The sequence below is a fragment of the Taudactylus pleione genome, unplaced genomic scaffold (genome assembly GCF_031769625.1).
Source record: "Taudactylus pleione unplaced genomic scaffold, aTauple2 ptg000209l, whole genome shotgun sequence".
Lineage (NCBI taxonomy): Eukaryota > Metazoa > Chordata > Amphibia > Anura > Myobatrachidae > Taudactylus > Taudactylus pleione.
Window position 1 is genome coordinate 247,103 of NW_028284611.1, and position 23,423 is coordinate 270,525.

The 23,423-nt window shown below is 44.5% G+C and overlaps 1 protein-coding gene across 1 annotated transcript in view; it reads right to left on the reverse strand.

Moving 5' to 3' along the window:
- LOC148517794 (microfibril-associated glycoprotein 4-like) overlaps positions 1-23,423 on the reverse strand; it is a 73,111-nt gene that overhangs the window by 41,644 nt on the left and 8,044 nt on the right. Inside the window, exons 2-5 of the mRNA XM_088478172.1 lie at positions 20,642-20,651; positions 11,353-11,509; positions 3,755-3,851; positions 3,438-3,632 (exon numbers count right to left, since the gene is read on the reverse strand). Coding sequence (XP_088334298.1) covers positions 3,438-3,632; positions 3,755-3,851; positions 11,353-11,509; positions 20,642-20,651 — 459 coding nt within the window. The remainder of the gene's footprint in view (positions 1-3,437; positions 3,633-3,754; positions 3,852-11,352; positions 11,510-20,641; positions 20,652-23,423) is intronic.

Consider the following 23,423-nt stretch of genomic DNA (forward strand, 5'->3'; position numbering starts at 1 on the left):
GGACTTCTTGTTATTAATTTACAATTTATTATAATTTTGTTAAACAAATTGCATGAACTCGCTGCAAATTACGTAATAGGGAGGAGGTGCCTAGATGGTTAACATCCGTTCCTCTACTACCTTTGGCTTTACAAATGGAACAGATGCCTTCACAACTGTTGTCAGGATTTAGGTTAAAATAGTTCCACACCCAAGACGTGGCTTTTCTGGCTTTCTTTTTATCATGAGCAAGAAATCACTGGTGGCTGATTAACGCAAACAACATCCTCATCATTAACATCCTCATTAGCATCAGATAGGACACAAATTTCCCCATCATACTTCTTTTGCACTTCCTCCATACTATCATCCTCATTTTCTAATATTTCACCATCTAATACTAGCACAGCCATTATGGCGCCAGTGATCTGCTGTGCAACTGGGTGACAGTCATTCTTATGAAATTGTGTGCAGGACTACTTCCGATCACAATTAAGGATATTGATGATGATGCAGGTGTTGGTGGTGGAGATTGCAGGTGCATGGATCCACATAACATGGAGCAGCTTGGTGACACTGGACGGATAGTTGTTAAAAAAATTTTAACCAAAGTTTCTGAATTTGAAAAACCATTTTCAATTTGATGAATGCACTGCAAGTGATGTAACAGGGAGGAGGTTCCTAGATGGTTAAGGTCCTTATCTCTACTCACTGTTACTTGGCGATGGTTACAAATGGCTTCACAAAGGTTGTCTGGATTTGGGTGGAAATAATTCCACACATGAGAAGTGGATTTTTTGGTCCTTTGCCCAGGCATGACAACAATGGGATTTTTCCCACCAAGGGCAACAACTGTTGCCCGATTTACAGTTTTACACAAACATCTTCGACACCAATATCCTCATAATCATCAACATCCTCATCATCATCAACATCCTCATCATCCTTGTTGTTATCGCCAACTACATAAATATCCTACTCATCCTCCTGGTGCAATTCCACAGAAGCATCCTCAATTTCTACATCAGCATGTTGACTTGTGCTGTTCATCCCCACATTTGCAGAGGGAACACAAATGGTGGAAGGAGGATCCTCTTCAAGTACAATATTAGAAAGGTCAGGCTCACACATGGCAACTGAGGACACACTTGTACTCCCCTCGGGGATCTGTGACTTTTCGGAGCACACAGTTGGTTCCAGTGTCTTACTTGTTTTATCAATTTTATTTTTTTTATACATCTACTACAAGCAGAGTACTTAAATCATCACAACTAGAACCACCAGTCATAAATAAAAGCCAAGAACTTATCCTTTCCTTGCCACTTCATGTAGTGAATGGCATAATGCAAATTTTTGTTTCTCTAAATCTGACTTAGCTTCAGATTTTTTTTTTTAACAAGGTAGAATTTGATTTTACATGGCTTGACTTAAGCCCTGTGGCATCGGCCTTCAAATATGACGTTGATGGCCTTGCATCATCATCATCATCATGACTGCTGCCGTCACTGGTATGTGGTTCCTGCTTTCCTGTCATGTGGCTATCCTCCATACTCACTGTGGTCTTGCAGCAGTGTCACCAAGCAATTATAGCACAACTAAGTTGTGGCTAATGCACACAGCCATCCAAAAGAAAATATTTTTAAAACTGGAGATGAGCACCCCTGAATGAGGCAGCAGCCCCTTGATAAATGACACAGGCAGCACCCCTGAGCAGCTACATTGCTGATAATTGCGGCTAACACACAGAAAAAAAACACTTTTATTAATTAATTTATTTTTGGGGGCATTTGGGGGGAGAGCACCCCTGAACAAGGCAGCAGCTCCCTGATAAATTACACTGGTGGCACCCCTGTGCAGCTACGTTGCTAATGCGCACACACACACCCCTTTATAAAGAGCACCCCTGATGGATAGAGCAACCCCTGGACAACACAGCAGCACCCCTTTATCGACTGCAGTGACAAAGGAGCCACTGAAGCCCCCCTCTTCTCTCTGCAGCACAGCTCTTATAGAGAATAGACAACACAGCCCTTATGGACAACAGCACTGCCCAGCCAGCCCCTATGGACAACAGCAGCTATCCCCTATGGACAACAGCCAGCCAGCTCCTATGGACAACAGCAGCCAGTCCCTATGCACAGCACCAGCTCAGCCGCACAGCCCCTCCCTAGCGTCCTCTTCACTCTCCACAGCTGGAAAGAAAATGGCAGCGAGCATGGGGACCCTTTATACAATCCAAAACCCACGAGAATCCATCAGCGGGATAATGATGTTTTGGCTCATTTTGATATCTGGGTCAGCCGGGAAAACTGACGGTCTTGGATCCGACTTGGATCTGCAAAATTCGGGTGGGTTTGGTTCTCTGAGAACTGAACCCGCTCATCTCTAGTAAGTGCATGCCCACTTACTAAGAATAAGTGGCCACTACCTAATTATTGTCATGGACTGTATTATCTGGAGGCTGTATTCATCCTCTAGCAGCCAGTCACAGCACTGTCTTCCTGACATATAAGCCATCAAAGTGTAATGTAACTGGTAAAGTAAAAGAATGTAAAAGAACATATGTATACAATATTGTTAAATATCCTTTTTCAATGGAGATAAACTTTAAGTATCTAATAACAGCTGGAGTCGTACCATAGCTAGCTGCTGCAGAAACAGACTCCAACTACTCTTATACCAAGGAGGATACTGGCATAATACCCAAGGTATAACGGGGAAATTGTGCTTATGGCTCAGAGTGCAAATAACTAAGAGTTAAAAGGGACCTGGACTTATAATTACAAATGAGCAACCTCATATTAAAGGATACGCTGTAGATTCTACATAAGTTTATAATATGGATCCATACATAGATATATATCAGTCTGATGCTGCATTATAATGCATGAATATCTTGTCTGTATAAATTGCATTAAAACTAAACTATACGGGATGGTGTCTGCTCACTGGGAGGAGTGGTGAGAGTCATTGGAGAACACACAAATCCAAGCAGGACAGGATGTGATCAGGAATATGGGTATAACGTACTTATTGTGTTATCTACACCACTTTAGTTAATCGCTTTTAGCATTTAGGTTTTCCCAAGTAGGCTCATACTGACTACTGATACTTGGATGGAGGCACTGATCTGTAAAAAGCATGTACAGTACACCATTTAGGTTGGGTAAATATAAGACTAGATGGGAGTTAGTAACCTGCTGTCCCTTTAGAGAGTAAAGGGGAGTTACAATTATACTATTGAATATCAGAGAGACCCCTGAATTTGTGGGATATCACCAAGATTCCCAATAGATTTTGATACTTTCATGCAAGGGCATTTACCTGTCTGCAAGGTGGGCAGGAATGAGCTATCACAGTGAAAATGGCACCAACAACCACCCCAGAGGTATGAAAAGTACCTGGGTATGTTGGCTTATCCCTACAGCAGCCCACCTTTATTCCAGAGACATACTTACCAGCAGGCCTAGTTTTATTCCCCTCCCGAAATCCAGCAATGTGCAGTTTATAGCCATTCTCCTTAGGAGTGATTGAGAAAGGAGAGATGGAGAAGGTATCATAAGTCACATAACGTGCGTCATTGTCAAAATCCTCCAGGTTAATCCGTAGACGATAAGACTTCTTTTTGGTGAGAAGGTGAATGTTCTTCAGACCTGGACAGAATGAGAAGGAGAGTTTTTACATAACCTTTTATTTAAAAGGAATAATGATTTAACATGTGTGTGGGTGGGGGGGGGGTCCAAAGTTTCAGGAATGTGTGAAATAAAGGAAATACCCAGCCAGAACTCTCCATTTGCCTCTCCAAATCCATCTTCATACTCTATCCAATTACGGTTAAAATTCACACTTCCATCAAACCTCTTCTGGAACACCTGGAGATGAGAAGATAAAGACACTCAGGGCGAATGTGTAGTATTTCTCTATCAGCACAAACACATTGCATTGCCCACCCAGCACCAATAGGCAGAGTATGACAGTACAGTATGGCCTCCAGAACTGAGGGGGCATCTAGTGGTTGGATGAAGCTCTATAAATTGTGTTTCCCACTATGTAGGCTGCTGAATGCAATGTATAGCGCTGTGGCTCTGCATAACAATAATTAGGCCAAAATTCATCTCAGGTGGGGGGAAATAAAGCAAAATGGTACCCCCTGATCTCTTTACAGGATACAAAATATACACACAGACACACAGACACAGCGTCCACCTCCCTGCTGGGGCGTATTCACCATAACAGGGAGACATCCTGCTACAGTGCCTGATTCAGCAGAGGACGCAGTTGAATGGATCACACAGATTCCCGATGTTCGGTCTCGCACACAGTTCTGCAGCAGACTGACTGTCAGTGATTCACAGTCTGCTGCCATTTCTTGGTGTAGAGGGGGCAGCAACAATCTCTGTTTCCAAGAGCGGAGGTGTGTTGCCACCATTGGGGAGGAGTTGACGAGTCCAGTATCCTTGTCTGATGATGGGAGATTTCCTGGCCTCTTCTTTGCATCTGCGGTAGATGGCTTGCATCATCCCATGAGCCACTTAGCTAGCCAATGAGATCGCAAGGTGATCCGATGTTACATTCTACAATGCAACTCGGATCAGTAATACTTGCAGGATGCATTACCATATATGGTCCAGTGCATGTGCAGATTCCTGAACATCGGGAATCGGAGTGATCCATTTGTAACCCCACTAATCCGCAGGGGGCGATTCAGACCCGGAAACAAAGCAGCACACTTTCGCAGCCATCAGGGTGTGCAAATTCCACGATCGCGCGACAAGGCTTAAGGACGCCCTCTATGTCTTAGAGAGCGATGGCAGAGCAGCACACATCATCTACAGGAAGTGTATGCAATATCAGTAACATCGAGAGCCATCGGAGCTGCTCGTAGCCTTTGAGGTAGACCCTACCCTTCCGCAAGCACTGCATTAATTGCAGGCTGAAATACAACCAGGTGATGTGTACAATGATGCCTCCATGCTATCTATGCACGCCCATGAAACGCCGTTAGACCGAACAGGCATGCCTGCGTTCACACATCTACACCCCCATTTTCATAGACCTTCCCCAGACAACACCCACTAACGGCACTATCTGTCACTCAAAGTAGCGCTTAGTCTGGGTACAACGAGCGAACGATTCCTGGATGCAGTGACTGGCTTGCGCACACGCACTGCGACTTATACACATGTGTAGACGGGTGACAAATCGCCCCTAGAATGTGTCCGTGGCTTAGCGTCCTGGTCTGAATCAGCCCCAAAGTTCAAAGCTGTTTTCCTTAATAAGGCTACTGTGCTTTTCATACAGTTACACTGACAAGTATTTCTTTTACTCCGGTTAGCTAATCGCTTAAGAGATCATTTTGACTAACTGAGAACTTCCTGTGTTCCACCTGTATTTCATCCTTACTGTATGCTTACTCTCCTTCCCGAAACTTATATGAGGCTCACTGTAAGGTTCAGTATTTAACCTAGATTTCCATACCAATACTGCCTTAGTCTCAGGGCCAGATTAAAGGGGGTGATAGGGCTGGTCGACTCTGGGCCCCCACACATCAAGGTCCCCCACACCCATATACTATTGTTCCTTTTGGGATTCAACACACCAATCTCCGGACTGGCATCTTCATATTGGACTCCAGCACTTATTCCATTACCTATTATTTGGGACATTCACCCAGTGAGATGTGATTGCTTTTTCAAGCTGGTAAATATTATTGCTGGACATTATTCCGGGATACTCCTATAGGATCAATGACTATTATACATCATTGTCTCCTGTGTATTGGATCAATTAATTAATTGTTTACCTCATAAGACTTACTTTTAGTCTTTATATGTTTTATATGTTTTAATTAGGGGTGCGCACTCTCCACTTTTCGTGTTTTGTGTTTTGGATCTGGATCTTTCTTCATGTTTTGGATCTGGATTGGTTTTGCCAAAACCACCCTTCCGTGTTTTGGGTTCTGGGTTTTGTGTTTTGGATCTGTATTTTTTGGAAAAAAAAAAGAATAAAAACAGCTAAAATCACAGAATTTGTGGGTTTTTCTGCTCCTATGCTATTATTAACCTCAATAACCTTCATTTCCACTCATTTCCAGTCTATTCTGAACACCTCACACCTCACAATAGTGTTTTTATGTCCAAAAGGTTGCACCGAGGTAGCTGGATGACTATGCTAAGCGACACGAGTGGACGGCACAAACACGTGACCCATCTAGGAGTGACACTGCAGTGGCAGACAGGATGGCAGTTTGAAAAACTAGGCCCCAAACAGTACATAATGCAAAGAAAAAAAAGAGGTGCAAGATGGAATTGTCCTTGGGCCCTCCCTCCCGCCCTTATTTTGTATAAACAGGACATGCACACTTTAACAAACCAATCATTTCAGCGCCAGGGTCTGCCACACAACTGTGGCTGAAATGATTGGTTCGTTTGGGCCCCCACAAAACAAGCTGGCAATTAATCTGTCCCTGCACAAACTGGCTCTACGGAGGCAAGATGTTGTCCTCATCCTCCTCATCCACCGATTCCTCACCCTCTTGAGTGTTGTGTACATCCTCATCCTCACAGAGTATTAATTCGTCCCCACTGGAATCCACCACCACAGGTCCCTCTGTACGTTCTGGAGGCTGGTCTCCCTGGAACAGTTGATAATTCATTTTTATGAACATCATCTTCTCCACATTTTGTGGAAGCAACCTCCTACGCCTTTCGCTGACAAGGTTCCCGGCTGCACTAAACACTCTTTCGGAGTGCACACTGGAGGGGGGGCAACTCAGGTAAAATAGAGCCAGTTTGTACAGGGGCCTCCAAATTGCCTTTTTTTCCTGCCAGTACAGGAACGGACTGTCTGACATGCCTACTTGGATGCTGTCACCGATGTAATCCTTTAACAGACAGACGCACGCTTGTCGCTTCTGCTTTGAGGATACAGGTGCGGCTACAGCCCACACATTTCACAAAGACAGGAAAAAAGAAGAATTTTTAATTTTTTGTGGAGTGTACTTTGGGGGTTACAGCACCCTTTAACGGACAAGCCATCCGGCCCTTTACTTGACACAGGCGCCGAGAGGGGGGGGGGAGCGGGTACAGATTACTGGGGCCCGGCTTCCTGAGGGGCCCAGGTCCGGCGCCGCTCCCCCTCTCTCACAGCAGCCCAGCACATAGCATGTTCTGAGCTGCAGTGGAGACTGCCTGTGGGGGGAGAAATCACACTGATTGCACCCCCCTGGCTTTGAGCAGGGCTGAGGGGGCCTAGAGCAGCCTCCCTCCCCAGCGCGCAGCGCTGCTTTGCGGCGCTGCAAATTTTTTTTTTTCTGGGAAGGGGGCATGGCCACGTCTCCTGCGATTAGGCCATGCCCCCTATTACCCGGGCCCGCCCTGGCTCTCAGCAGGCCTGCACAGACGCATGCTTGGCGCTGCTCCTTTGTTGATGCACATGCAGCCACAGTGCGTACAATTCACAAACACAGAAAATAGTTTTTTATTTTGTTTGGAGTGCACTCTGGGGGTTACAGCACCCTTTAACAGTCAAGCCAGCCGGCCCTTTACTTATGACACAGGTGCACGCTTGGCGTTACTTTGTTGATGCACGTGCGGCTACTGCGCACACAATTCACAAACACAGAAAAAAAAAAATTTTTTTTGGAGTGCACTCTGGGGCAGCACCCCTGATGCACAGATCACCCCCTGGACAACACTACAGCTCCCCTCTAGGACTACAGCCTTTATGGGACACTGCACAACACAGCCCAGACAGCCCCTATAGACAACAGCAGCACAACACAGCCCAGTCAGCCCTTATGGACTGAGTGGACACAGGGCCTGATTCAGAGCCGGACGCTATTTGCGTTCGCTCATTCAGAAAAAGGGGCCGGCTATTTAAATTGAGCGCTCGCTCTTTGTGGTCTATTGACAACTCTATGTCTAAGCGAGTGAACGAAACATACGCTCGCTCTTTTGTAAAGACGCCCCCTGGCCGCTTGCATCTTACGTCATCTCCGCTATTTATTAGATTAATCGAGTACATCGAAAGGCGTCTGAACTGCTTGCAGTGCTTGTGGTTGGATTTTCCTACCGCAATCATACGAACAGTTCAGGCTAAGAAACAAACAAGTGAAGTGGTCGATGACGATGCTTTGTTAATTATGCACACCCTTAAAACGCCCGTTTTGACCATTTGGCACGCCTGCGTTCGGAATTCCACTCTCCGTTTTCAAGCACCTTCCTCTGCTACCACCCACAAATGCCTCATTCTGTCTCTCAAATTAGCAGGCATTCGCTATTTTGCGAGCGCTCGATTTCCGACCGCAATGACTGGTTGGCACATGCGCATTACGACCCATACGCATGCACAGTTGTGTGAACATCGCTCGGAGCAAACGAGCGGCCGCTTACGAGCAGCTTTGAATCAGGCCCCCAGCCCCTATGGACCACATCAGCACAACACAGCCCAGCCAGCCCTAGCTCCCACCCTCCCTCTTCACTGTCCACAGCCGGAGTGAGAAATGGCGCCGACGTGGGGACCTTTTATAGAATCCAAAACCCATGAGATCCGGAAGACGGGCTGATGAAGTTTTGCCTCGATTTCAGATCCGAGTCAGGCGGGAAAAGTCGAGCCTGACTCGGATACGACTCGGGTCGGGGGGGGGCTCGGATTTCAGAAATCCGAACCCACTAATCACTAATTTGTATACATGGACGATACGTCTGTATGTAACTAGGAGCAGAACATTGATGGTGAGCGCTAGGAAGTTGATTTACCCTTTTGTTGTTATCAATTATCACTTGGTGTTTTAAAGTGACAATATACATTAACTTATTTGGCTGTAAAATAGGAGCACTGTATATTTACTCTATCACATTGCTAATATGATATATTGTAATTAAACATTATGTAGCTATATGAATACATGACTTCATGATGAACATTCAGATTTAGGGGCCTATTCATCATAACAAAAATTTCTCTGGCAGTAATTAGGTATAGGACTCGCATGGAGTTCTACCTAATTACCAGAGGAATTCATCATTCTTCCTCCCCATCAGTATCTATTCCAAAAAGCTGTCATTTCTGCGATGACAGTTTTTCAGGAGATAGATACTTTTCCCTGCCTATACCTACCTTACCGCAGCTGTAATCAGTGCTGCGCATGCGCCGTTACATTCGTAAAACCAGATAATATGCAGCACTGCCTACAGCTGCAGTAATTCTGTGTCCCCCTCCCCGCTTACCTCCCCCTTTCCCCGACTTACCTGCCCGCTACAGCCGCCTCCAGCTCAGTCTGCTGTGCTGACACTGTGTTCTCCAGGCAGAACACAGTAAAGTTTAGAATAAAAAAAAAGTTTTCTTTTTCTAAACTTTACTGTATTCTGCCAGGAGAACACAGTGTCAGAGCAGCCACCGGAGCCAGAGGAGGAACCAGGGAGCGCCACAGGTAGCAGAGGAGGAGCTGCCCATGCTGACACAGGTAAGTGTCACCTACTATACACCACCTCACTTCATCAACTTCCCAAAATACATAATTTTCGGAATTTGATGAATAGCCTAATATCCACATCCCCATACTAATGTACTAATATATGCGGAGTGTGGAAAGTAAGGGGTCTATTTACTAAGCAGTGTTAGGAGACAGACTGAATAATGATAAGGTGCCAGCCAATCAGCTCCCAACTGTCAAATTTCAAATACAGACTGTAAGATGACATTTCGGAGCTGATCCCTAATGCAGGCCGACTTAACACAGGAGATATCACTGATATCTCCTGGTTAAGTGTCTTTCTGAACACTAAAATAACGGTAATTAAGGAAAATGTCCTTAAAAATTTTATTTTAGTGTTGATGAATAGGCGCCTTGGTTAGAATGCTGAATTACCTCCCAATTCTCATAGTTTACTTTCCTTGTGTTCCCAGGATTCACCCCATCTCCTGGCTCTGGCACACAGGGCCGTTGAGAGCCTGGCCGGGCCCGGGTCATGGAGGGGGCATGGCCTAATCGCGGGAGGCGTGGCCACACCCCCATGAAAAAGAAAATAAATAAACATCACTTTTTCAGCACCGGGGATGGGGGCGCTGTAAGCCTGCCAGCCCGGTGCTATGCAGGGGGGGTGCGATCAGTGTGATCGCTCCCCCCCACAGCCTTAGGAGACTGCTCCGGCTGCTGTGAGCAGTCTCACACAGCAGCCTAGCACAAGCTGTGTGCTGAGCTGCTGTGAGGGAGGGGGGGGTGATGCCGGACCCGCCCCCTGGGCCGCTCTATCAAGCCAGGGCCTGGGTAAACTGTACCCGCTCCCCCCCTCTCGGCGCCCATGCCTGCACATTCCCTGAGGTAGGGGGTTGTCACAGCACATGTAGGGATCATACAGGACATGCAGGTGCCAAAAGTGTCCAGCAGGTATCACTAGGGGGCTCCAGGTAATGTTGGGCAGGGGGAAGGTGGTTTCATGTTCCACATAAACCATACTTGTCTACTTTTAAAAAAGCATTTCAGGGAGTTTGTGAAAGCAACATCTATGAGCACGGTGGTAAAGTGGGCGTGTACTATTACATCTGAGAGGCGTGTCATAAATGAGCCCCAAAGCAGATAGTAAGATGTACTGTACTTGTTAATGAAAATACACTGATTCTTATCAGAAAATGCATGTAGCCATAGGGATCATTGTGCCTTATACCCAATGCAGGGAAATTTTACTAATGATCACATTTGAATGTATATATCTCTGTTATTTTTGTCTATGTAATATAGCTTCATAATGGGGGTAAGGTGCAATCAGGGAGATTGCTGGAGTCTTCAGGGAGACAGGGAGATTGCTACTATTTCAGGGAGTCCCTCTGACAATCAGGGAGAGTTGTCACATATGACATAAACCTGATTTTTCAGTGATTGGGGGAAACCATCTGTTACATTTATCAAAATGGAAATGATTAGTGTAACGTACAGTATAAAGGTGCATACACACGGTCAGATATGTCAGATGAACGACTGAACGATTTGCAAATGATTGAATGATTTTTGACAGTATTAAAATGAATGGAAATCGTCCAAAACTGACTGCAAACACATCAGATGTCAGATATCATTATCTGACAAACGGGAACGCACTTCGTTCATCGTTCATTGTTGCACACATGTCAGATATGTCAGATTTTTCTTTCAGATATGAACAATTGAACGACTTTTTAAATCGTTATCGTTCAGATCTGAAGAAAAATCTGACCATGTGTATGCACCAAAAGCTTACACCATGCGATAACCTTATACCCAGCATATAGTAGGAGGAACTATGAAGGGAATGAGCTTGGATGTGAGTCTAGACCCCAGGGCACATGAGAACCCAGCATTGTTCCGGCCAATTTTGGGTCAATGCTGTCACTTACCGTCCATGGTCCTCCCTCACTGGTCATGTCACAGTACACAGGTATGGCATAGGAATTCTGTCCACTTGGGTATATCATGTACACGTCATTTTCTGTAATACGCAGGAGAAAATATTCCAAGCAGTCACGTGGGTGATAGGTACATGGGCATAAAAGTCTTGGATCTAGAATATAAGCAAAAAATTAAGTGTAAAATATACAGTACACCAACAGTAAATGACAGGATATTATAAGTTGGGTCCTTTACCGGATCATGGAAAAAGGCAAAGTGCTTGTGTCCTGGATACAGACCCCTGAGGCGCAGTGTAGCCTGCGTCCAAAATAGTGTTGTATCTCTATGTGACACCGACATTGAGGGCCTCATTCAGAGATTCGCACAAATGCAGCCACATTGCAAGCAGAGATAAAAGCAGAACTTCGCCTGTATCTGTAGTTACATGTACATATGAGGCTTCTCCACCCCAAATTGTGAAATTGGCCATTATCACTATTAGTGTGCATTACACTAGTCCTATATCTGGTGCAGAGGATCCCCCTGGAATCAGACAGATCTCTGCACACAAACGTCTCAGCGTAGCCCAAAATTCTGTCTACATGCCCACGGCACTTCATCGGAACACTTAGCCTGCGTGCAGATGCCCAGTTACCGCCCAGTCACACCATTTCAGCTGCAAGTGGGGATATAACTCATATGAGCGTGACTCTGTAAAGCCCTCAGTCACGCAAAGTTGTGTATGCTCAGCGCAAATACATGCACAGTGCAACAACTGCGAGATATGTCTTAAAAAATTACTTTTATGCACCTTTAAATAAGGTTCCTAGGGGTATATTTACAAAAGATAACTTTTGTTAGATTTTGGACTTTGGGTGATTTTGCTTTCAATTTGCATTCGATTTTGAGCTTCAGAGATTCACTAAAGTCAAAATCAAATATGAAATCAAATATAAAACTAAGGGCCTAATTCAGACCCGCGGGTCGATGGTGCCCTAATGCGCATATGCAGTACGGAGGGAGCTCCGTCGTGCGCATGCGCGAGACCCGGCGAGCGACGGGGAAGCCGTCGCTCGGGGTCTTGCACCAAAGGGGGCGTGCTGTCGATGGTGACTGACTTGGGGTTGCGGCAGCGAGACCCTACCACAAGAGTCTCGTCGCAAGCCCGATGGTCGCGATGGTCTTGACCATCGAGACCATCATCATGGACGCTCACATAAGCTGTGGGTGGTCCAAGAGGCCGCTCCATTTTTAGGTAGGAGGGCCCTGATTCAGAGCGAGCGCTCTGGTCAGAGCGTCCGGCTCTGAATCAGGCCCTAAATCCCCTTCAAAATCGAATATCGTGTAACATCGGTTACATAGACCAACATATGAACCCCTGATTTACTAATATTCAAATTGACATCGAACACAAAATGAAACAAAACATCCATAAAATAATAGACCTGCTTCATGCTACTGATATTAGCAGGCTTGTTGTGTGTTAGAAACAAATACAACACAAATAGGAGCGCTATCTCTAAAGGCCTGGTGTAAATACTGTATAAGGTATTACTGACTAATAAATGATTCCACTAAAGGGTGAAGATACCATAGAATACAATTGAAATAATGAGAATCTTACATATAATAAATCAGATAAAAATCTTTACAGACATTAAAAGGATCCAAAAAAGCAAGAAAATAAATAAAAAAAACAAAACAAAAAAAACAGGTATAAATGAAACAATACACATAAAAAGCAATGACATTGGCATAAAAAATAACCTAGAAATGTGGTGTAATGAAAAAGCAAAACACTTGATAGAATACTCCTACAGGATGAACCTGTATACCCTGCTGTGATTTGCGGGTATATTGCTAGTTCTGCAGTAATGTGCAACTATGTTGCCAGTTCGTGTCAATATTGTCCTGCAATAGGTATGATATTTTAATTTGAATAGAGATTCTCTCGTCTTGTGCTTCAATAAACATCAGCAGCTGAACTGGTTCAATTGGGCATCTATAGTAGCAGCCAGTGGTCGAGGTTTTTTTTTAACACATCTCAATACTTAAGCACAGGATTTACTGATTAAAAAGGTAATATTAAAAAATAAATAAATTCCCAAATGAACACCGCTAGTTGAAAGAATTCGCTTGCAGGAAATTGGAGCCCGATTCTGATATATTAATGGTATGCACAGAGACAATGATTATAGTGCAAACACAGAAAGATGGATCATGCTGAAATAAAATAAATTATTTGTACCACTATTGGTGTTGGTATGGGCCCTTCAAAATAAAGTTTAGGGGTTCCACATCGCAGGGCCATCCAGGTTTAAGAAAAAGAAAATAATTAACGCTCTATGGTTCAGGATTGTGTTTATATAGTTCTAGTGGGTCTATGGCAGGTCGGTGCTATTTCTAAGCAGAATGTTCCTTGAGGAGTTAGGTCAAAGCTTGAAGCCTTATATCTGGTGGGAAAAAACTTTCGGCAGTATGTTCAATATTATTAGTAAACTGTAATTCCTAGTGAGTTTTATGACAGGTCGGCAATAACTATAGGCAGAGTGTTCCTGATGGTGTCCAGACAACAAGTCTTAACTCCGGTTGGGCAAAAACTTTCGGCAGTGTGTTCAATAGATGATGTAAATATATATTATTGAGTATATAAATGAGTCTTGCAAATAGTTGTAATCCACAGGTCTTTGTTTACAGAAAGCTCTGAATGTATCCTCCTTTCTTTCTTTATGTCCTCATTAATACCTCAAGATAATAAATGAGTGCAGTATCAGGGAAATTGATACTATGCGTGCAGATTATTAGTAAGTTTACAATATACTCACCAAAATATGGCATCTGCTGGTCCCCCTGATAGCTGACTTGTAAATTCATGCATGTGGGTATGAGTATGAGGATGAGTGATAAGCAATAATACTAAGGATAATCAAAATGAGACTATTTTTATTTATCCTAAAATAGAGCCCACAAAGTGCTGCTAGAGAGCAAAAGTCTATGGTGATAAAGTCACTAAGGTAAATGTCCTGGTTGTTCCAATGCGTTTCGTCCCGTTTGGGACTTTTTCAAGGGTTTATAAGGTGTCAGTGTAACTTACCCTGCTTTATACCTGCTATAATCAGTCAAAACCGTCCCTTCTGTGCGCTTGGTGGCATGGTTGCTGCTATTTCCAAGTTGGAGAAAGGACCTCTGTGACGTATCCACCACGTATGGACCGCTCCTGCGTTACCATCCACTAGGGCATAGAGGGGGAATAAATAATTGTGGCGAGCACAGCAAGCCACCGTGCCCGAAGTGTGGCGAGTGCAGCGAGCCTGCGAGGGGACACTTATCTCGTATTCTGTTGATGTCACATATGATCTGAACTTATTAATAGGTTTCATATTTTTAGAACTCAAGCACTATATAATAATGGTTAAGTGTATGAATTCTAAACCAGGAAAATATGGAATTTTTTACCCAAATCCTAAAGCTAGATGATTTTTAGAATGATGATTACAAACCATTATCCTTTGTCTGGATAATTTATATGGTTGGGGACAGGTTATATCTAAACCATAACTAACATCAGTAAGTTCCCATATATCTATTATACATTTATTTGTTTGACTATTAACTTCAACAGTTAGGGTATGAGGCCCATCCACTATAACAGCATAGATAATAGAGTCTGTAAGTGTGACTTTACAGATGTTCCAACAAACATAACACTTCAAAGACATAAACAGAATTTATTGCTATGGCAGACAAAAGACTCTTCAAAAATGGCCACCGCCAGTACAGAGACTGAAGACCTAACACTAGGCAAGTCCCATCTACCAGGCAACGCACAATCAGTGTGGAAGATAGGGACAGAAGGGACGGTTTTGACTGATTAAAGCAGGTATAAAGCAGGGTAAGTTACACTGACACCTTATTAACCCTTGAAAAAGTCCCAAACGGGACAAAACGCGTTGGGTCAACCAGAACATTTTCCTTAGTGACTTTATCAACATAGACTTTTGCTCTCTAGCAGCACTTTGTGGGCTGTATTTTAAGATAAATAAAATAGTCTCATTTTGATTATCCTTAGTATTATTGCTTATCATTCATCCTAATGCTCATATCCACATGCATGAATTTACAAGTCAGCTATCAGGGGGACCAGCAGATGCCAAATTTTGGTGAGTATATTGTAAACATACTAATAATCTGCACGCATAGTGTCCATTTCCCTGATACTGCACTAATTTATTATTTTGAGGTATTAATGAGGACATAAAGAAAGAAAGGAGGATACATTCAGAGCTTTCTGTAAACAAAGACCTGTGGATTACAACTATTTAGTTATTGCCGACCCGTCAAAAAACTCACTAGGAATTACAGTTTACTAATAATATTGAACATACTGCCGAAAGTTTTTGCCCACCAGATATTAGGCTTCAAGCTTTGACCTGACACCACCAGGAACATTCTGCTAGAAATAGCACCGACCTGCCATAGACCCACTAGAACTATATACACACAATCCTGTACCATAGAGCGCTAGTTATTTTCTCTTTCCTAATCACCAAAAGGGGTTTGGGACATCCCATTAAATTTAGCAGCACATGGTACAATCAGTAGGTTAATTTGTGTGCGCTACCTACCTATCCCTACCATCTTGCCATCCAGGATTAATCCTTTCTGAGTGCACTCGTGGCCATGTGTGTGTGTCCGTTGGAGCTCCTTTAGTAATTAGCGGATAGATTTCCCTGCATCGTTATCCGGAGACACTGATTAAGGTGCGGTGTAAAGGGAAATAACCCACAGAGGGTTCAGCTGTGCAGTATGTAGCAAGTGGGGTAGGTTTAGCTTGACGCATTTCTTGGCTCTTGCCATTTCATCAACAGTCTCCCCAGTAACAAACACATTAGCTTTAAATACCATACATATCCAATCAGAAATCATCTTTCTCACCTGTCTTGTTCTCATTAAGTGATCTGACTTAATTAGAACTAATGTGAACATATCTCTGTTTATTCAGCATGGTTAAAAAATTTACTTAGGCCTCTGAATCAGGGCGGGACGTTTTATTCCCCCCGGCCTTCAGGCCTCTCGCTAAACTGTGGGTGACCACCCACAACTTTAGCAGGTTGCCTGGCAATGGTTGTGATAATCGCGACCTTTGGGCTTGTGAGGAGACCCTTGTGGTAGTGTCTCAGGTCTCGCAAGCCCGAGTGGACTTCCTGTACTAATAGAGCAGGAAGTCCACTACTGACATCACAAGTGATGTCAGTAGGGCTACCCACAAATGGCAGGCATTCCTTTGGGAACCCCACATTTGTCCAGCCACCCCCCTACCCACCTAAAAAACAGGGTGAGCTGTCGATCAACATCGTCAGCCACCCTGTCTTGTAGCAAGCCCCGGAGCGAGTAAAGTTCTCACTTGCTCCAGGGCTCGTGCACGCACGTGCACACTAGGGCACCATCAACCCACATGCGAACGCTATGCACTCGCGAGTGGGTCAGAATCAGGCCCTTGGACAGAAATATTCATGTTCATAGGAAAAAAGATCATCATAGAGACAAATATATATATATATATATATATATATATATATATATACACTCCCTATTAAAGGTGGCACCAATTACTTCCTAGAGATGGTCTGTTCAGTAAACCAACAGTTAATAAAATAGATCATTTGTGGAAGACAGGCGCCTTCAGTGTACCAGTCAATAATCGGGTTCAGAGAGTGAGTTCAAAGGTGTCAGTCCGCACTCTTTAGGGTAATTCCTGCAGTGTCCTCAAAAGTGACCCTCACAGTATATATCTCACAAGGGAAACAAAAATAAAACAAAACATAGTGTAGCTTGTAGTGATAATTAGTAGTGCTCAATACATTAGAAAGAGTGAAAAGATATTTAGTGAATAAGCACTCCACTCGTGCTAGAAAATAAAGTTCCAGCACCAATAATATCAGTACCAACTGTATGGGGTCTATGTACTAAGCAGTGATAAGTGACAGAGTGAAAAGTGATAAGTCTGTGATAAGTGCCAGCCAATCAGCTCCCAACTGTCATTTTTCAAACACATATAATTTAATATTTTCACAATAAAGACTCGTGCATAACAAAATAGGGAACATCTTATCTGTCTAGTAGAAAGAGGTGACCAACAGGAGGTCTTTATTGTAAAAATATTAAATTATATGTGTGTTTTAAAGGTGCCACACGATTGGAGGCCTCTTTCTTTGTTCCTTATTTTTCCATATGAGTATGAATCATCTATGGAACTGAATGGAATCTGGTATGAACAAGGAACCAAATTTACACTGAGCTGAAAAGACATAGGGGTCTATGTACTAAGCAGTGATAAGTGACAGAGTGAAAAGTGATAAGTCTGTGATAAGTGCCAGCCAATCAGCTCCCAACTGTCATCTCACAGGCTGTGTTTGAAAAATGACAGTTGGGAGCTGATTGGCTGGTTCCTTATCACAGACTTATCACTTTTCACTCTGTCACTTATCACTGCTTAGTACATAGACCCCATACAGTTGGTACTGCTATTATTGGTGCTGTAACTCTATTTTTTAGCACGAGTGGAGTGCACATTCACTAAATATCTTTTCACTCTTTCTAATGTATTGAGCACTACTAATTATCACTACAAGCTACACTATGTTTTGTTTTATTTTTGTTTCCCTTGTGAGATATACACAGTGAGGGTCACTGTGTGAGGACACTGCAGGAATTATTCTAAAGAGTGCGGACTGACACCTTTGAACTCCCTCTCTGAACACCATTATTGACTGGTACACTGAAGGCGCCTGTCTTCCACAAATTATCTATATATATATATACTGCATATATATATATATATATATATATATATACTATATATATACTATATATATATATAAAAATAAATATAAAAATTTTAAAATATACCAATATACGAATAATTAAAAATAATAAAAAAATATAATAATAATAATCATAATAATTCTGATAATTGTAATGAACTTAATAAACATAAGAAATCTAATAATTATAATGGTCCAGTGACACCAGACTAAAAAGATATATATTAAATGGTTTAATGCACATAGTATGTAGAATAAAGAGGACAATTTTAACATATTAGTAGGGCACGGTCGTGCCCTTTTATTAAGGCTGCATCTAAAAAAATGGATTTCTCCATAGAGAATTCTGAAGAGGGGGCAGGGTGTTCAAGGGGCTACACCTCAAAAGCTATAGGAGGTGATTCTGAGTTGAAATTTGGTAGGGTCAGGTAGAACTGTCACTGGGTGCTGAATGCCAAATTTCAGGGCAAAAACATAAAAAATGAGGACATGGGAGTAATCTAGATCTCCAACTGTCACTCTTTTCTGACATTGTCAATTAGGAACCCTTTTCTGCTATAGTCTATGGGGATTATTGGGAAGGCAAAACTCAGGGTAGGGGTGGAATTTAGACTTGGGTTTGTTGTATTAGGTAGCTATTGTGCCAGGTTACGTGGTTTTGGGGTTCAGGTAAATTAGAAAGTTACAGTTTTTAAACTATTACCTCAAGAATGCGCCATTATAAAGATAGGACTTTTCAACTTGTTGCGCAGCCTCATTAAGAGCCTCCAGCAGGTGTAGTTATAGTGTCTTCGCTTGGGTGCAGCAAGATGGCCATCATTTGTGGGTGATAATGGGCACTGGATACCAGGCAATGGTAGCAGTGGTGGGGACACGGATGTGGCAGTGGAGACATCAGCAGCGGAGGGAACATCAGCGACGGCGGTGTCGTCGGCGGACGGCGGGTCATGGGTGTCAGCAGCGGCGCAGGTGTCGGCGGCGGAGGGTCCGGTGGTGTTGAGGGCATTGGCGCGGGACTGGATTCGAGAGGATAAAGTCCCCGCCAGCCATTCTGCTGAATATGGCAGTGGCACTCATTTAAAAAGATGAGCGCCACAGCGCCGTTTTTGAAATTCAAAGATGGCCACCACGATTGGCTCACAGCGGCCATCTCTGAATTTCAAAAATAGCGCTGAGGCACGGTTTTTGAAATGGATGCTGCTGCCAACACCTGAAGATGCGCCGGTCCCGCAGCTGCCGGGTGACACAGACTTTGACATCGCAGGCTGTGAATTTGTCGCGGTGGTCATCTTTGATTTTCAAAGATGTCCACCGTGAGCCAATCATGACTCGTGATGTCATTGTAGGTGGCAGCACCTGAAGAGGACCATAGAATCCCTGGGGTGGTGGCAGCCACCCCCCAGGCGAAGACGAAGAGAAGGAATAGAGAGAGGGACAGACAGAGGGGCAGACAGAGGGAGGAAGGCAGCTAGTATTGTAGGTGGTGAAAGAGAGGGAATCAGTGAGAAGGGCAGGGTGTGAGAGAGGGGAGCAGGCAGGGAGAAGTGGGGGGGTGAGACGTACAATGGGGTGATATGGAAGTAGGGGCCCAAGGGGGGGAGAGATTCATTCTTTCCATACCCTAACCTCTAAATTCCCACTTCGAGCTCTGATCAATCCCATACCAATAACATGTAATAGGTGTTGTATGCAAGGAAGAAAGGTATCACCCAGTTAGAGGGAATGTACATTAAAATGGAATAGAGAGGGTACAGCAAAAGCATGTTAGATCGCGCCAAAAACAAAGCACTAGCTATTCCAGAGACGGAATTATTAATGAGAAAGGAAACAAGTAATAATCAAAGTGATGCTAACAAAAGACATATTTGGGTTAATAAATGAAACCATATGAGTAATACTATCAACAAAGAGGCCAGGGCATTATGGCCCATTATCACATCAGACAAAGATCTCGAACCCCTGCATGATATCAAGTAAATTACTTGCTATTGTAGGGGGAAAAACCTTAGGGATTATTTTGTACGTAATGATATATCCCAATTAGGAAAAACTTGTAAGACTACTTTTTTGGGTTCTCCGAGGATAGGATGTTTCAAGTGCACGAATTTCACGTTTTTACATGTAGATTTTTATAGCCAGGTTCTACTTTCAGTCACTCATACAAAGGTGAGCGATTAAATATCAGGCACCACTTAACATGCACTAGTAAATTTATTATCTACGCAATCACTTGTCCATGCTCTAAGGTTTATATAGGTAAGACTGAATGTACCTTGAGAGAACGCATGGCCCAACATCAGTCTGCGATTAGGGCAGCCATTGCCACTGGGTCTGGTGAACAACCAGTGGCGAGACACTTTGTCACAGCAAGCCACAATATAGCATTCCTCAGGTACAAAATTATTGACCATGTCCCCCCATTAAGTAGAGGAGGTAACCGGTCCCGTAAATTACTATGATGTGAATCACAGACACCATGTCTCCTCGGGGGCTCAAAGAATCATTGGAACTACAGTGTTTCATCTAATCAATTTGGGTCAAGTTTTTGATGTGGGTCTAACTATGTGAGACGTTTAGTCTCCAATGATGTTAGATAGAAATAGTGCTCATATTTCAGTGATTGGGATTTGTATACAACACCTATTACATGTTATTGGTTTGGGATTGATAGGCAATATCGATATTTAAATTACTTCAGGTATTTTTTTATATATATATTTGTATTTAGTATCTTTGGCGTAATAGGTCAATGATCATAAAAAGAATAGGTTGGGCACACTGTTTTTACCCTATAGCCCTGGAAGTGTATTTATATTGAGAGGTGGATTCATGTATTTTTGATGGTGTGGGCCAGAGTCTGTGCAAGGGTTCTGGCTGCCTGGAACCAGTTGCAAACTGGTGGTTGGGGCTACAAACTGTGCACAAGGACATTAAAGAATAGTGACAGTTGTGGGGAGGAGTTAGTTAGAGTGGAGATAGCCCTGGGGTAATGGCTGAAAGAGGAGGCAGGAGAGTAATGTCAGGTACCTGATAGAGAGAAGGAGCCTATGCTCTAGAGTGGAAGGGTCTGGTGCTGGATGCAGACAGCAGGGAGCTGTTATGAATGAGAAGAAGAGGATGAGTTGACATTGAGAGGAGGACAGCTAAAGTTGTTTCCTTTTAGAGCCAATAAAGGGACTGAGAGCTGAAGTTAAGCCCCATACTGCACAAGCAATATAGACAGAGTGAGATTACCTTAAGGAGAGTGCAGGAGCACAAAGGAAAGACAGTGAGAAGAGAGTAGGTGCACTAAGGAGAGACAGTGAGAAGAGAGCAGGTGCACTGAGGAGAGACAGTGAGGAGAGAGCAGATGCACTGAGGAGAAACATTGAGAAGAGAGCAGGTGTACTGAGGAGAGACAGTGAGGAAAGAGCAGATGCACTGGGGAGAGACAGTGAGGAGAGAGCAGGTGCACTGAGGAGAGACAGTGAGAGAGCAGGTGCACTGAGGAGAGACAGTGAGAAAAGAACTGGTGCACTGAGGATAGAGCAGGTGGACTGAGGAGAAACAGTGAGAAGACAGCAGGTGTACTGAGGAGAGATAGTGAGGAAAGAGCATATGCACTGAGGAGAGACAGTGAGGAGAGAGCAGGTGCACTGAGGAGAGACAGTGAGAGAGCAGGTGCACTGAGGAGAGACAGTGAGAAAAGAACAGGTGCACTGAGGATAGAGCAGGTGGACAGAGGAGAGACAGTGAGGGGAGAGCAGGTGCACTGAGGAGAGACAGTGAGGAGAGAGCAGGTGTACTGATGAGAGACAGTGAGGAGAGAGCAGGTGCACTGAGGAGGGACAGGGAGGAGAGAGCAGGTGCACAGAGATAGACAGTGAGCAGAGAGCAGTAGCAGTGAGGAGAGACAGTGATAGAGAGAGCAGGTGCACTGAGGATAGACAGTGAGGAGAGAGCAGGTGCACTGAGGAGAGACAGCAGCCCTCATTCAGAGGCAGTCGCTAGAAGCGATCGCTCTCTCTGAATGACGGCGGCCACTTCATTTTCTTAGTGTGGCCTCCTGGTCATTAGCTAAGCTGTGGGTTAACACCCACAGCTCTAGCGAGCGACCAGGGTGATGTTCGCGATGGTCTAGACCTTCGTGACCATTAGGGCTTGCGACGAGACCCTAAGGTTGGGTCTCATCAACCGCAAGCCCCAGGGAGCTTCCTGCTCTGTTCGAGCAAGAAGCTCCCCACTGACATCATTGATGACGTCAGTGGGGCTGCCCACAAACGGCAGGCACTCCTTAAGGAATGCCTTCGTCTGCCCAGCCACCCCCCCAGCCCGCCTCCCAAACGGGGCGAGCTGTCACTCACCATCGACAGCTCGCCCCATTTGGTGCGAGACACCTAGCGATGGAAAGCCCATTGCTAGCCAGGTCTCACACATTCGCACGTCCTCATTCTAATTCAGCGCTTGTGACTGGGTCTGAATGAGACCCTGAGAGGAGAGAGCAGGTGCACTGATTAGAGACAGTGAGGAGAGAGCTGGTGCACTGGCGAGAGACAGTGAGAAGAGAGCAGGTGCACTGAGATAGACAGTGAGGAGAGAGCAGGTGCAGTGAGGAGAGATAGTGAGGAGAGAGCAGGTGCACTGAGGAGAGACAGTGAGGAGAGAGCAGGTGCACTGTGGAGAGACAGTGAGGAGAGAGCAGGTGCACTGAGGAAAGACAGTGAGAAGAGAGCAGGTGCACTGAGGAGAGACAGTGAGAAGAGAGCAGGTGCACTGAGGAGAGACCGTGGGCCTCATTCAGAGGCGGTTGCTAGAAGCGATCGCTCTCTCTGAATGAGGGCGGCCGCTTAATTTTCTTAGTGCGGCCTCCTGGTCGCTAGCTAAGCTGTGGGTTAACACCCACAGTTCTAGCGAGCGACCAGGGTGATGGTTGCAATGGTCTAGACCATCGCGGCCATCGGGGCTTGCGATGAGACCCTAAGGTTGGGTCTCATCAACCGCAAGCCCCAGGGAGCTTCTTGTTCTGTTCGAGCAGGAAGCTCCCCACTGACATCATTGATGATGTCAGTGGGGCCACCCACAAATGGCAGGCATTCCTTAAGTAATGCCTTCGTTTGCCCAGCCAACCCCCCGGCACACCTCCCAAATGGGGTGAGCTGTCACTCACCATTGACAGCTCGCCCATTTTCTGCGAGACTCATAGCGACAGAGCGCCCGTCGCTAGCCGGGTCTTGCGCATGCACTCATCGGAGCCAGCTCTGATGCATGCATGCCCA